Raw genomic sequence first — 15716 nt, 5'->3', positions numbered from 1 at the left:
TTAATATTTTTGAATTGTTTATTGCTGGAATTTTCCATTTAATATTTTTGGACTGTGGTTGACCACGGTACGTACCTGAAACCATGGAAAGTGAAGTTGTGGACAAGGTAGGGACTACTGTATATAAAACAGTAAGCTCCTTGTTCCCTGCTGTATTCAAGCAGATTCTGGATGGCCCGTATTTTAAGGATGTTTTAGCAAATTACTACTGTGCCTAAGAGGTTGAACTTTATGAACTTTGAGTATCTAGAAGGTCTATGATTTTATGGTGATGTTTTGTTTTTAATGTTCTGCTTGTGCATTTTATCCAAATTTAGATTATGTGAAGGGCTATAACTATATGAACTCTTAAAATGCTACAGAAGTCTTTTACAAATTAATATTTTGCTTATGTTTAGGTAGGTTGGTATATGACTCTGCAAACATTATAATTCACTAAGGCTCTCTATATCTTTTATATAGTCAAGGTCCATGTAGTTTATTTTTTCTTGAGTGTAGACCAGAGGAAAGATTTGTCTATTCAAATGAATATGCTTTTCCTCAACAAAAATGGAAAATATAAACCAAAATTTTGTTTGTACTTTAGCCATATGAAAATGAGGAGCCCAATTTCATGGTTGACCGTAGTGATTATCTTACCTGAGGTGTCGGGTTACCAATACTCGTTTCCTTAGACAGAATTTGTGTTATGTTATTCCTAAATATTTTTTTGTTGTTGAGGGCTAATACTTACTATTTTGAAACATCTTAGAAGTAGAATATGAGTTTTTTAATATATAAAAGCTGGTGGTTTTAAATCTTTTTGGAGTGTGATAGATTAGATAGAACAAACAAAAAGCCCTCAGGTTTGACTTTTGTTCTGTGGCAGTTTTATCTGGGACCTATATGTGTAGTTGATACCTGCCATCTAGAACATGATTCATTGCTTGACTCCGGACTATAACTAAACTGTTTGAAGGTGTCTTATAGCTAGTTTCCCACTCTTGTGGATTCTACTTAATATTCATTTCTATACTTACATTGCTATTTCTGTGTGGGGGGAAAATAGCTTAAATGTAAAATACTTAATTCTCAGCATGATAAATGATAATATCAGTCAAGTTTGAAAGCAACATTTTAGTAAAAGTAGATAAAATTCATCCAGTTTTAATCTAAGACCTGTTTACTCAAACTGGATCTTTGTATATTCTTGTCCAGCAGAAACTAGAAAGAATGTCTCCACTGCCTCTAGAGATGAGTGTTTTAGAGAAAGGCTAGCATTGCCCTCAGGCCAAAGCTTTTGAAAGAATGGGTATATAGTCCATCCCCAGTCTAGAGTGTTGCCAATTCCCCTTTGTGTTTTAGTTAATTTTTTATTGTGCTTCAAGTGTTGAATTGCCAGCACATCAGTTTCAAGCATATCCAGATATCAAAAATATATACTGAAAACAAATGCAAAATATTATTGCTTATTCTCTACCAGCGTTCCCTTATACTTATTCATGATTTGACTGTGACTGGGCCTTTTATTTAGGTGGAATGTTCTAATCCTGATGAATTAATGTAGTTTACCTCAATATATTGTATTTTTCTTCTGAAAAAGAGGTGACTGAGGTAACTCTACTCCAACATAATAAAATCATGACAAATATTCAGTTACTAGAATTAAGATGTCTTAGGGTCATCTTATAGCCCACTAAATGATTTTATGGTTGTCATGATTGAAACCTGTTATGCGATAAACCAGAGAAGTTCTAAATCCCTTGTGAATAATGTGGTTGGCCATATTTATACTTTATATAAAATGTTCTTATGTATGCTTACAATTCCGTAAAATTTATTTTTATTTTCATAGTCTGTTCGGCACTTGAAGTATTCCTTGTTTAAGAAGTCGCTACTGGGCAGTGTTTCGGATAATGGAATAGTAACTCTCTGGGATGTGAATAGTCAGAGTCCATACCATAACTTTGACAGTACACATAAAGCTCCAGGTTCAGGCATCTGTTTTTCTCCTGTCAATGAATTGCTATTTGTAACTATAGGCTTGGATAAAAGAATCATTCTCTATGACACTTCAAGTAAGAAGTAAGTATAACATGCTCATTTCTTAATTTAGTAACAAATAATTCTTTCATTAGCAGCCATATTTGTGATTTGTATAGACCTCTGATTAATGTTAGAAGATGTAAAGTTTGTGTATTTGTTATCTAATAAGGTAGAATTTTCTTTTTTTTCCCATGCAGAAAAAACTAGATGAGATGTGGGTGTTCTTTAGAGCAGCAGTCCCCAACCTTCTTGGCACCAGGGACCGGTTTTGTGGACGGGGTGGGGTGGGGTGGGGTGGGGGGTGGGGGGATGGCTTAGGCCGTAATGCGAGTGCACAGCAGCAGATGAAGCTTTACTCGCTCGCCCTCAGTCCTCTCACTTCCTACTGTGTGCAGCGCGGGCCGCGGACCCGAACCCATCCGTGGCCTGGGGGTTGGGAACCCCTGCTTTAGAGTACTTCTGGATGATGAATGTTGAGGGGTAGCATGTTAATGATTTCACATCTTTATTTTAGCATGCATGCATATTACTCTTTTTCAGAATACAACTAAATTTGTGTATTTTTAAAGCAATATGATTAATTTGCTTTAAAATTAATTCATTATCTAGAGCAGGGTTTCTAAACTGTTGACATTTTGGGCTGGATAATTCTTGGTTGTGGGGAGCTGTCCTGAGCATTGTAGGATATTCAGCAGCATCCCTGGCCTCTACTTACTAGATGTCAGTAGTACTCCCCAAATTAAAAGTAGTAAAATTACCCCCAGTTGAGAACCACTGATATAGAGCTAAAGGGTACATAATTCTCTAAGTATCTAGGTCTGTTATGCCTTCTTGTTCTTCTTACAATTATAAGTGTGCTTGGTTAGCTTAAAAAACAAAAAAAACCTGCAAGACTGCAAGAGGTGTATTCAAGACACCTAACAATATCTAATGATCATGTGAAAGGAAGTGGCATTATTATAATATTACTGCTAGGGAAGGACCTACTGTGAGCCCCTTTTTAAAGTTTACTGTTACTTATTTTACTGTTCTTTTTATTCTTTTCTTTTTTGAACTAATTTACTGAGAACCCTAACAGTAAACCATTCCTCTCGTATACCTGACACTCCAGCAAGGAGTTCAGCTTCAGCAGATCAGTATCCATACTTCTGTATTAGCTTCTGGGGGGATTAAACCTCATGAATCCTTTTAGCTTTTGGGTCAAGAGATGCATAACCAAGAGCAAAGTAGCAGCTGCTTCCTTGTCAAAGGTCATAATCCTCTTGAGGCCTAAGCAGGTCACTAAATGGAAAGGGGATACTTGGAGCCTCCTTAACCCTGAGGCTATAGAGCCCTTATTTGTGGAGTAACATGCAGGAATTCTGTCACGTTCACTGCCAAAATAATAATTACTCAAAGAAATAGGTCCTGTTTCTAGAAGATGTAGAATGTATTGTATCTATTGGAAGTGAATAGAAAAATAGGATGGAGTGCTTAGCAGTTCCTTTACATGCCATTGTAGTAGAAATGTCTCCAGGTCTAATTCTGCATTTCTGCTTTAAACAAACATTTGAGATGGGTATTCCAAGTAACTGTGCCGAAATCTAAGTAACTTTGGTTTTGGTTTACAGTTGTTTATATGTCGTATAAGCTTATATATATACATTCACATATCTACATATACTTTGCTCTCCTTTCCAAAGGCTAGTGAAAACTTTAGTGGCTGACGCTCCTCTAACTGCAGTAGATTTCATGCCTGATGGAGCCACTTTGGCTATTGGAGCTTCCCGTGGGAAAATATATCAGTATGATTTAAGGATGTTGAAATCACCAGTTAAAACCATCAGTGCACATAAGACATCTGTGCAATGTATAGCATTTCAGTACTCCACTGTCCTTTCTAAGGTAAGATATTTTCTTTGTTTTCAGCATTTTTGATTTTACTAAATAAATCTAGTTCAGAATATAGAAATCATGTTGTCAATTAAACACAGTGTAGTTTTGCTTCATAATAATTTTTATATCAAAGCATTGTAAATAATTTTAGTACAAATCCATTTGATACTTAGTTTTAAAACTTTTTTTGCGCTTTTCACATTTCTCTCTCTTCAAAAATATTAAAAGGTTTTTATGGTTCAGAGGGAAACTCTCACATCCACCAGCAAGCTTAAGATTTCTAAGGGAAAAACAATATTTTTTAAACTAATAGGGAATTTATGAAATATTAATGTCTCGTGTGGAGCATTAGAAACCTGATCTTTTAAATATTCCCTTCCGTTTCAGTCAGGTTTAAATAAAGGCTGTTCAAATAAGCCCACAGCTGTGAACCAACGTACTGTTAACGTGAGCACTGCTGGTGGAGGAGTCCAGAATTCTGGAGTTGTCAGAGAAGCAGCTACCACTTCCATTGCCACAGTTCTGCCACAGGCCACGACAGCAGTTGTGGGGAAAGGAACAGTGGCTCTTCAAGACAAAGCAGGTAAATGTTGTTTATATGTAGTATTTGGAGTTCCCATCCTGTCTCCTCCCCAAATGGATATCATTATCACTTTCTTTAAGAACCTAGAACTTAAATTCACTTGAGTATTTAGGTAAAATTATTAGTAGATAGTGAAAATTGAAAAAGTGAAAAATTTAACTTTAGCTATAAATGTTTAAAAGGTTAATGAAAGGTACTTCACTTACTCTGTTTAGCTGAACTTCCGTTGTAAGATATTTTAAAAACAGAATAATGCCCTCTCAGAAGTACCGCTACAGACTAGATGACTTTTCATTGTGCTTTTAGGTTAATCAGTAGATAATATGAAACTTTGATGCTTTCATCATGATTTGATCTCAGTTTAAAAGAAAAAGCTATTAATGGCCCCTATACTTCAATTTTCAGACTGGAAAGTAAGTCAGGTGATGAAATGAATATATTAAAGTACTGAATAGTACCTGGCACATATTAAGCCGTAAATTAGTCATTTGTTAAATAAAAATAAATGAAAATGTTGAAATTTTTAAGGAATTTCTTCTACTCTGATAATCGTATTGATGAAACAGTTCTTAAAGAAGAGTTCATTTAGACTTTGTGAAGGTATAATATGGTGATAAGCTTCCCCATACTTACTGTAGAAGATATTCTTTGCCTACAATAAAGATCGTAATTCCCTAAATTCCTGAAAGCCTTTTTGTTTTTATTTTAAGAAGTTATGCTATACTGTCACTTTCAACATATTTTTAAAAGTCTACATGATATACCAGTATGTCTCTAAAGTATTCTTACCAGAAATGAATGTACTCATGTCTTTTTGAATTTTCAGGACAAGTACTTAAATTGAGCACAAATATTTGTTGGTGCTTTTTCAATATGAGTTTACTATTCCCAAGTATAAGCAAAACTTTAATTTGTTAGTCTTGGTAGTGTAGAAATTTTTTTAAAAATATAATAAGTATATTCACTATAAATTATCTTTGAATATCTATATCATCCTTACATAAAAATCATTATATATTATGTAGAAAAATAATAAGGTCCTTATTTAAGAACTCCTAGAAACTAATACTATTGCTCTCTGTTTAAAAGAAGAAATAATGTTTGCCAAGATGTTGAATTAACTATGTTATGAAAATTGGTGTTAGTTTAAAAAATTACTATTTATTTTATTCATAATTTTCAAAAATTAAAATAAAGATTCTCTCATTTATTGTAAACTTTCTGAAGTCTCAGTGTCTGTCATTTAGTTTTTAATAAGGAAGTTTATGTGTAACAATGGCAGCATTAATTAGATGTGGAAGACTTGGGTCTGCAGGGCCACCAGTTAATGATAATTCTTGGCTGATTAGCAGTTTCTGGCAAAATGCGTGCTTACTGTGCACCCACAAGGAGAAATTTTGGTTTATTGATTTTATTTGGAAATAATTGCAAACTTACAGAAAAGTTTCAGTAATAATACAAAGAACTCTTGAGTTCTAGTATATCCTTGAGCAGGTTCACCATTTTATAAATTTTACCACATTTGCTGCATCATTTTCTCTCTCTCAACTCACACACATGTACATTTTTCCCCCTGTGAAACATTGAGAGTATGTTAGACTTCAGTCTCAGATCTATCACTTTCCTGCCTGGATGACTTTAGGCAGTTTTCTTTTTTATATATATTTTTTTTATTGGGGTATAGTTGTTTTACAATGTTGTGTTAGTTTCTGCTGTACAGCGAAGTGGAGTTCCCTGTGCTATACAGCAGGTTCTTATTAGTAGGCAGTTTTCTTAACCATGCTTTTTTCTCATTTTTCTCTTCCATAGATAATATTTAACATTTGAGGTTATTGTGAAAATCGGAGAAAATGTATCAAAAGGGCATAGCACATGTAGGCACTCAATAAATTATAGTGTTGCTAATATTGTCGTTATGATCATCATTATTGCTGTTACTTTAAGCATGGTGTAAAATAAATTTAAAATTTGAAATAAGTTCGTATGGTTTCTACTGAAGGTGTCCTAATTTAGTTATTGAAAAGAACCTCTGCAGGTACTTCCCTGATGGTGCCATGGTTAAGAATCTGCCTGCCAATGCAGGGGACATGGGTTCCATCCTTGGTTCGGGAAGATCCCACATGTCACGAAGCAACTAAGCTGGCGTGCCACAGCTACTGAGCCTGCGCTCTAGAGCCCGCGAGCCACAACTACTGAGCCTGCATGCCACAACTACTAAAGCCTGTGCGCCTAGAGACCATGCTCCGCAACAAGAGAAGCCACTGCAACGAGCAGCCTGCGCACCGCAACGAAGAGTAGCCCCCACTCGCCACAACTAGAGAAAGCCCGCGCACAGCCTTGAAGACCCAACACAGCCAAAAAAAAATAAATATATTTTAAAAAAAGAACCGCTGTCTGCAGACTTGTTGCTAGTGCTCATTTTCAGTAGGAAACAGCCATTTAAGAAGAGAAAAATAAGGCTTTAGCACTATTTTCAAATGATACCAAGCTTCTATTTCATAAAGTTCCAGAGGCTAGAGTTATGCATCAAACATGTTGAGGACCTAGAAAAGGGAGAGAACTTTCTTCTTTATAACCGATTACACTCTTGGTATAAACACCCTTCAATGACAGTGATGTACAAATGTTTGGTCATAACTTTTGTGAGGTTATTAGGTTTATTTCATTAGCCAGGCTTGGACATTTTTGAATATTGTGAACAAAGCTAATCTTTGTTTTTATCCCAGGCTTTTCAGTTTTCATTTGGGACCAAGATGGCAAATAAAACAGTTTTAAAAATGTAAGACAGTAATATGCTACCGATTCAAATGCCAAGATTTCATCAAAGTTCTTGAATCTCTAGAACTCAGTCCTTGACCCAAAAATGAGCAAGAAGTTACTGAGCCTGCAGAGTTCCTATTATAACGTCCTTGCCCTAAAGTCATGCAATATATACTGAGAGGAAGTAAACTGCATGCCTCTTTATTGTTGTCTACTGTACTATTCTTTATGAGTTTGGTATTCTGGTTTCCTTCCTCTCAGTAAACTATCCCAAGGTTAATGAAGTCATTTAAGGTCAGTAACGCTGAGAGCACTGTTAGGTTCCCACTGTTAGTGAAGAAAAAAATAAAAAGGGGAAAAAAGAGACCCATTCACTGCAAGCTGGGGAAAGAAACTAACATTGCTTGAAAACTGCTATATGTTAGGCATTGTACTGTATGCCTTAGAGACTTTTTTTTTAATCACTGGTAGATGATCCTAACAGTGAATCAGTCACTAACAAAAATAAGTTAAGAAAAGTACATGAATTATTTAGAAAAGTTCTATCAAAGTAGATTTAGAAAGTGGTGTTATATGAGCAAATAAGTTATTTGCTTTTGAGGAGCCCTTCATTCCATGAAAAGGATGCTTAACTGAGCTATTGTTATATTCTGCTTTCTTTCCTGATGCCCACAGTTGTAGTGTTACCGATGTTATAGGTAAGGCATTCATTTTTAGAGCCTAGCTTCTCATGATAAATTTATTATGAGAAATAATAAAAATGTTTATTTTTATATCCAATTTCTATAAGGTCTGCCTCGAAGCATAAACACGGATATTTTATCTAAGGAAACAGAGAGTGGGAAAACCCAGGATTTCTCCAGCTTTGATGATACTGGAAAAAGTAGTTTAGGTGACATGTTCTCACCTATCCGAGATGGTAAGTCTGTTCAGATCAGAGGATCATGTCCTCTTGCTTGGGTCGTCATGACATTTTTATTCTGGCTAAAAGATGTGGATAATAGCTTCAGTCTCACTCTGTTCATGACAGTTGCTAATTTTCTCAATCCCTGAGATGGTATCTTTCCCTTTGCCCAGATATTTCAAATGTTATCATTCCAAAATATATGCTAGTAATTTTCACATGGGAACCAAGCAAATAGCTCTCAAGTTAGCATTTTAATTTCCACAGAAGTTTCTTAAAGGAAGTTTTGCCTCCATAGGCAATCTTTTACTTGTATCTACTTCTAAATAAATCTTCCCCAAATCTTGGATATTTTGATAGGCAAAAAATATCTTCCTAACATAAAAAAATTTGTTTCTTTGATTATTAGTATTTAACTGGTATTAAATGTTTTCATGGAGAAATATGGCTGGGGGTTAGATTGCCTCATCTTTTACACTAACTATATATGAAAGTACCATACACATACACACACATACACACACTCACACACACACACACACACACACACACACTCCCCATTGCTAGTAGACGTTGCCATTAAAAAGAAAAAAGCCAAAAAAAACAAAAAAAAAACCTTTGCCAGTTTGTTAAACAGAAACATATATCGTTGTTCACTCTATATGAACTAGGCACATGGTTTGGCTGTGCTATTTTGGTGCTAATGTTCATACTGTTTTCTTTACTGGGATAGTCTCACTACTAATAGCAGTATTATTAACAGTATGGGTTAATTTCTAGAAGACGATTTGGCAGACTTAAATATTCATTCTTTTTGTCCTGTTAATTCCATTTCTATAAATTTACCTAAGAAAATATTCAGAGAAGCCCACAGAGATTTGTGTGTTTACTGTTTATTTATAGTATTGAAAAACAGGAGTGAATCTAAATGTCATCAGTAGCAGGGTGTTTAAATTATTACATCCACTCATGATCTTATAAAATTTAACTTTTTACTTTAAAATTGTCTGGTTTCAAAATTTTCTTCAACTAATTTCATAAGCAGAAAGAATAAATATATACGTAGTGGTACAGAATTATTGAGTGTCTTCTGCCTTACCCCAGCTTGAAAATGACTCCTTAAATTGCCCGGTCAAATTGCTATCTTCCATCTAATAAAAGAGGAAGGATTCCTTTCAGGATGAAGAGAGGTCATACTACCTAGTTGAGGGGTAAAGAGAGGAGAGATGTGGGCAAAGGAGGTAAAAGTGGCTTGGGCTGGAGTTGAGAAAGGTTTTGGAGGTTAGCACCCAATTGTGGAGCTTTGTTTATGAGAACTGCTGGAGTAATTTTTTAATTGAAGGGGCTTTTTGAAAGTGTTTGAGTTATAAATGAAATCCTTTTTAATGGTTTTTGAAAGTAATAAAGGATATAAATTCCTTTTTAATTGCTTTTGCTGTTTAAAAAGATATGATTAGAATTTGAGCCATAGGCCCTTCGTTTATTGGAGTTTGATATTATTGATAAGAAAAAGACATGGATACTAAATATAGTGCTGGTTTTCACTGTCAAGAGATTTGTGTTTTAATCTCAAAGATTCAACACTACTTAGGTAAAAGTCTTAATCTGTTTGTGCTTCAATTTCTTCATCTTTTAAATAAGAGTACCTCTGCTTTTGTTAGGAAAAAATGAGTAACTTATATAAAAGTGTCTGTGTTGTGCGATTACTAGGTATAACACACACATGCAGATAGATGAATGGTGGAGAGATGGATGATAGTCCTACTAATATGATAATCATGTATGATAATTTATTGGCCATGTGAATTTCTGGTGAATTTTTTAATGACCTTTGCCCATTTTTCTATTAATCTGTTAAAATGGAGTTAGCAATTTTTGGTTGTTATTTGGTAAATGAATAATATTACAATATTGAAATATTCTTAAACATGTTCTACCATTGAAAAAATTTTAATGAAGCCTTATATTTTTAATAACATTGTGTTGCTTACAAAATATTTTTACATTATTTCAATTGATCCTCAAGACAGTCTTGTGAGATGGTCGGGGCATTGTCCCCATTATATAGGTACAGAAACTGAAGCATAATTATACCCAAGTCTTGTCCAAGGTGACAGAGCTATTCAGTGGTATAAGCAGAACTGGATTACAGGTCTCTGGAGCCTACTCCAGTGCTTTTTCTGGTATACCTTGCTGTCTCATTAAATGACTCTATACATAGAATTATCTTTGCTGCTATGCATGAAGCTAAAAGAATGAAAAGGGAAGTTTATATGAATACTAGCTTTACCTTCACTCAGATTTTTCTTCTTAAAACTGTTAGTCCCTGAACTCTTTGGGGAACGAATAGGAAGCCTAAATTGCTATGGCTTCTTTTTCACTATTTTTTAAATTTTATTTTCTAATTTTATTATAGATGCTGTAGTTAACAAAGGAAGTGATGAGTCCGTAGGAAAAGGAGATGGTAAGAACTGTTGAGAAGTATTTTTATCAAAGTTAAAAGTGATTTTGTGTTATCTACTGCTGTGTAACAAACAAATTACCTCAATATTTTGAAGCTTAAAAGAACACTTACCATCTCATAATTGTGGGTGAAGAATCCAAGCGTGGCTTAGTTGGGTACCTTTGGCTTCGGATGTCTCATGATGTTTTAATTAGGGTATCAGCAGGGCTGCAGTCATCTCAAGGCTTGACTGGGCAAGGATCTGCTTCCAAACTCATTCATGTGGCTATTGGCCGAAGATATCAGTTCCTGCCTATGTGGGCCTCTCCACAGGGCAGCTGACAACACGGCGGCTGGCTTCTCTCAGGGCTGGTGTGAGAAAGTGAGAGGGCACTCAAGATGGAAGCCACAGTGTGTTTGTAACTTAATCTTGGAAGTGAGATCTGCCACTCTTCTGTATACTCTTTGTTAGAAGCAAGTTCCTAGGTCCAACCCACATTCCAAGGGAGGTGATTACACGAGGCCATGGATCCTTGGCAGGAGGCGGAGATCATGAGGAACCATCTTAGAGGCTACCTACCAAGATATACCACAGACATATACCAAATTAACAATTTTGTCAAAAACTTTTATTTACTAAAACATTCATTGTATTTTGCAGTTTTCAATGTATCTTCACATACAATATCTCTTTTAAGCCTCACCACTCAGGGAGGTGGATATCATCATTCACATTTACAGATCACTTAACAGTCACAGAGAGTTTTACGACTTTTACCCAAAAACTCAAATGAAATAAGGGGTAGAGCTGATAAGTGAACCTGTCTTCTGAATCGAAATCCCATGTCTTTCTACCGTATTAACATGTCTATTGTGTTAAGTGCTTTTCTTAAATATCCAAGATTGGGGAACATCCCATATAAGTGCTAGTTTTTTTCTCCTCTTTTTCAGGCCTTGACTTTCTACCACAGTTGAACTCAGTGTTTCCTCCAAGAAAAAATCCAGTAGCTTCAAGCACTTCAGTGTTGCATTCTAGTCCTCTTAATGTCTTTATGGGGTCTCCAGGGAAAGAAGAAAATGAAAATCATGATCTGACAGCTGAATCTAAGAAAATGTATCTGGGAAAACAGGAACCTAAAGACTCCTTCAAGCAGGTATCTGCCTATAAATGATATTGAACTCACTGTGTGTGTTTATCACTAGCAAGTATAATGCATCTCATCACTAGAAAGCAGGCAGCTGCCACTGGATATGTCCTAATTATTGACAGTGCTGTGCACTTACTAGGTAGAAAATATTCTTAAATCTTGATGTCACATGTTAAAAACTGAAGATTACTTTTGAAATCTGTCTTTGGATATGTTGGAGGTAACAGCAGGTGTAATCTTACACTGTTTGTTTCCTAAGACAAGATACTTGATTTAACTGTCTGTGTAAAAATATTTTATACCTGACTTCTTTTAGAATGTATTTCCATTGTAGCACAAAGCACCAAGTTGGTGGTCAAGTCTTTTACTCTAAGTCTTAGAGCAAATTGATGGTGCTGAGAAGGTATTTCATCATCATTACCTTCTGCTGTAATCTAATAGAGTCTATTGTGCAGTATGTCTGTTTATTTTCATTTTTATTTTTTAGAATGATATTGAAAAGATCATTTAAGAAGTACAAAAAAGTCTTTTGACTTATTTTTGAAATATTTCTGACCAGTTATCACATGAGAGTTTGGGGATTTATTTATTTAGTTTTTTGGCCTGTGATTGCCATTTTAAATGATATTCAACTGCAGATTCTTAGTAAATGAGCTTTTGCTTATCATGTTATCATTGAAATTGTTTTTGATTAGTAAAGTTGATTTATTTTGCCACTGGCCCTAGCAACATTTTTTTCTCCTTCAAGATACCTTTCTATTCTTCCTTTTTCTGACCGTACTTACTGGAAAAAAGAGAAAAGTAGATACAAATTATATGGATAATATGGATAAAACCGGAATTTATATATTAATTGTTTATTTTAAATGTGAAGTTTGCAAAGTTGATCTCTGGTGCTGAAACTGGAAATCTAAATACCTCTCCATCATCCAACCAAACAAGAAGTCCTGAGAAATTTGAAAAGCCAGAAAAAGAAATTGAAGGCCAGTTTATATATGAACTTCCAGTCAATGGATCCTCAACTCCAAGTAAGTACATAAAACTTCCTGATGTTTGAGTGCTAAGTTGAAAACTCCCAGTATTTAACTTGAAAAGGATAAGTTAAGAGAGTGGTCATAGACGAAAAAGTTCAAGGAATTTAAAATTTATGACACTTCTCTAGTGTGTGACTCTCTTACTAGAAGACGATGAAATGGGTATGAAATGTTAAATTCAGCCACATTGATTTGGTACTCTTTGGGTGTGAATTTCATTTTCAGTCCAATACGTAAGTGTCTTGATCTACTATGGTACATATAGGAATATAGGACCCTTTGAAAATGGGTCATTAAGTACCTGAAATTGTCTTTTTTTTCCATATTAAAGTTCTATCTATAGAGTTCATGGCAGAGACCCTAAAAACTCCATCACATTTAAAGTGATATTAGGTTCAGCGATAAGAGTTACCTATACAAAAAGCTCTTTGTATAGTAGTAGCTCTTTTATATAGATACCTATATTTTAAGATTTCTGTGGATATATTGCATTAGCTTAAACTCTAGGGCCTTGCCTGTAGAACTACTTTACTCCTCTGTTCCTTCTGTTTGTTTCTAATAGTCTTGGTTTATCTAGTTTGTGGTGTGGCTTGTCACATTCATCTTTTGTAAGAGAAAATGATTCAGAGATTCTTCAAGATTAATTCCTCTGTCGTATGTTATTACATTAGACACTTGGCAGTTTAGGTAGGTAGGTAGGTAGGTAGGTAGATAGATAGATTGATAGAGAGAGAGAGAGATAAATGACTCATTAGAAATAATGTCATTGAAAGTTTCTAAGATTTGTATTCCAGACAGTGAATTTTTCTAAATGTCACAAGATCACTGTTTCTTACCAGTTTTTCAAGTTTTCTCTTGCCAAATCATATTTAGAAGTGTTTGATGTCTCTTAGTCCAAGTTGACTATTAATATTTTGTCCATTTTTAATTTTAGATCCAAAGATAGCATCTTCTGTCACTGCTGGAGTTGCCAGTTCACTATCAGAAAAAATAGCTGATACCATTGGAAATAATCGGCCAAATGCACCATTGACATCTGTTCAAATCCGTTTTATTCAGAACATGATACAGGAAACATTGGATGACTTTAGGTAATTGAGAAATTATCTAGACCTTGACTAGCTTTTTTTATTAGGTGTAAAACTGTAACTATGAGTAATGTTTGTGGTTACTACTTTTGCCTAAGTTCTGGGGTCCATAAAACCATAGAAAATATGAGTTTTGTTGATCTTGAAGTGTTGAGTTTATTTTGTATCAGCTAGGAAAAGGCACATTTCCCTAGGGCAGTTATTAGATAACTTGGCAGGATGGTGTAGCAGGCTGGCTGCCATTGTGGATCTTTTTCATCATCAAACTATGGACAGATTCTGGTAAGCTCAAATGGGATTCTTACAATATTTATAGATCACCTGTTAAGTATGCTATGTGCAGTAATGTAGTAAAGATATTTTTTAAAGGAATTCTGAATATTTTCAAGTAGAATGCATCAGAATGTAATACTTAATTTTAAAAAGTTCTTGCCTGGACCTGTCCTTGTCTCTCATTCTTTGAATTTTGAACGTTGTAAGAATGTTCTAGAATGCTGGTTCCTTTTACCTGTCATCTCAATATATTTTGAAAGCTATTTTCAATTATTAGAATCTTTTGCATTTTTTTTCCTTTTCTGACCTTTAGTTACTTAGTACTCTTGCTCAGATTTGGAATACCATGGGCAAGAATGTTGGAGAAGATGTGCAGTTTTTGTTGGTGCATGTTTCTTTTTAATGTTAAAAATGTTTTGAAAAAAATTTTTAAATGTTAACAAATATATTTTTAAAGAAAAATAATCATTTTGACATTTATAATGTGCCTAGTATGTACTGATACTAAGGATACAAAAACGGATGATCTGCCCACAAAAGCATTATAGTTTAACTAGGGTAGACATAGTGTGGGTTGCTATGATGTGTGTTTTTTTGATGTTAATTAACTCATTTGTAAATAGGGCAGTAATGACAACATGATAAGGAAATTTTGGTGGTTCATGTAACAGCCACCAAAACAAAGTACATGAACACAGGTAAAGGCAGCAAATCACCTATCCATGTCCATCTCTTCCTATTCCCTTCCTCTTAATTTGGCTTGGCTATGTGCTTTGTGTTAGGAAGTGCTTATTTTGTGATTTTTTCCCCATCTTTGGGCATTTTATCCTTGCCTCCATGCTTGACAGCCCCAATCCTTTCTTCTATCTTGTTTCCCCTTTTACCAAATGACCCTCACTTTTTTTTAAGGTAAAATCTTTGATTATTCAATATTTAAACTATGCTAGTATTTTTATTAGGATTTAATTGTTTTTGTTAGTGCTCAGGTTACAAAGATTATATAGGTTTTGAGTGGTCTGCCCAAGTCCTTTCTCCTTAAATCCTGTTACTTTCTTTTTTTTTTTTTCTTTTTTTTTCTTTTTCAGTATTACTGTGGTAAGAATACTTACCATGAGATACCCTCTTGGATTTTCAAGTGTGCAATATACGGTATTGTTAACTATAGACACAATATTGTAACAGCAGTCCTCTTGAACTTACTTTGTGTATTGAAATTTTATACTCGTTGATTTTCCCTTCTCCCCAACCCCTGACACCCACAATTCTGTTCTTTGCTTCCATGAGTTTGACTGTTTTAGATATCTCATATAAATGGGGTCATGCAGTATTTGTGCTTCTGTGTCTGGCTTATTTCACTTAGCATTATGCCCTCCAGGTTCATCCACGTCACATGTCAAGATTTCTTTCTTTTTTAAGGCTGAATAATACTCCGTTATATGTACATACCACGTTTAAAAAAATCTGGTCCTATTATTTTTCCATAAACAGTTTTTTTAAATATATGAGATATTTCAGGAATGCATATATAGGGCAAAATGGCAGAATTGTCTGGTTACAGCTGTAATATAATATGAATAAAGCAA

At 34.7% G+C, this 15716-nt stretch overlaps 1 protein-coding gene across 2 annotated transcripts in view; it reads left to right on the top strand.

The window, feature by feature from the left end:
* NEDD1 (NEDD1 gamma-tubulin ring complex targeting factor) overlaps positions 1-15716 on the top strand; it is a 43598-nt gene that overhangs the window by 22772 nt on the left and 5110 nt on the right. For both annotated transcript variants that reach the window (XM_060165245.1, XM_060165244.1), the window contains exons 6-13: positions 1835-2064; positions 3708-3909; positions 4288-4483; positions 8034-8162; positions 10564-10611; positions 11542-11744; positions 12613-12766; positions 13707-13863. In XM_060165245.1, the coding sequence (XP_060021228.1) occupies positions 1835-2064; positions 3708-3909; positions 4288-4483; positions 8034-8162; positions 10564-10611; positions 11542-11744; positions 12613-12766; positions 13707-13863 (1319 nt within the window). The remainder of the gene's footprint in view (positions 1-1834; positions 2065-3707; positions 3910-4287; positions 4484-8033; positions 8163-10563; positions 10612-11541; positions 11745-12612; positions 12767-13706; positions 13864-15716) is intronic.

This window comes from Lagenorhynchus albirostris, chromosome 11, assembly GCF_949774975.1.
Source record: "Lagenorhynchus albirostris chromosome 11, mLagAlb1.1, whole genome shotgun sequence".
In the NCBI taxonomy this organism is placed as follows: domain Eukaryota; kingdom Metazoa; phylum Chordata; class Mammalia; order Artiodactyla; family Delphinidae; genus Lagenorhynchus; species Lagenorhynchus albirostris.
This window is presented reverse-complemented; position numbering and strand designations above follow the sequence as displayed.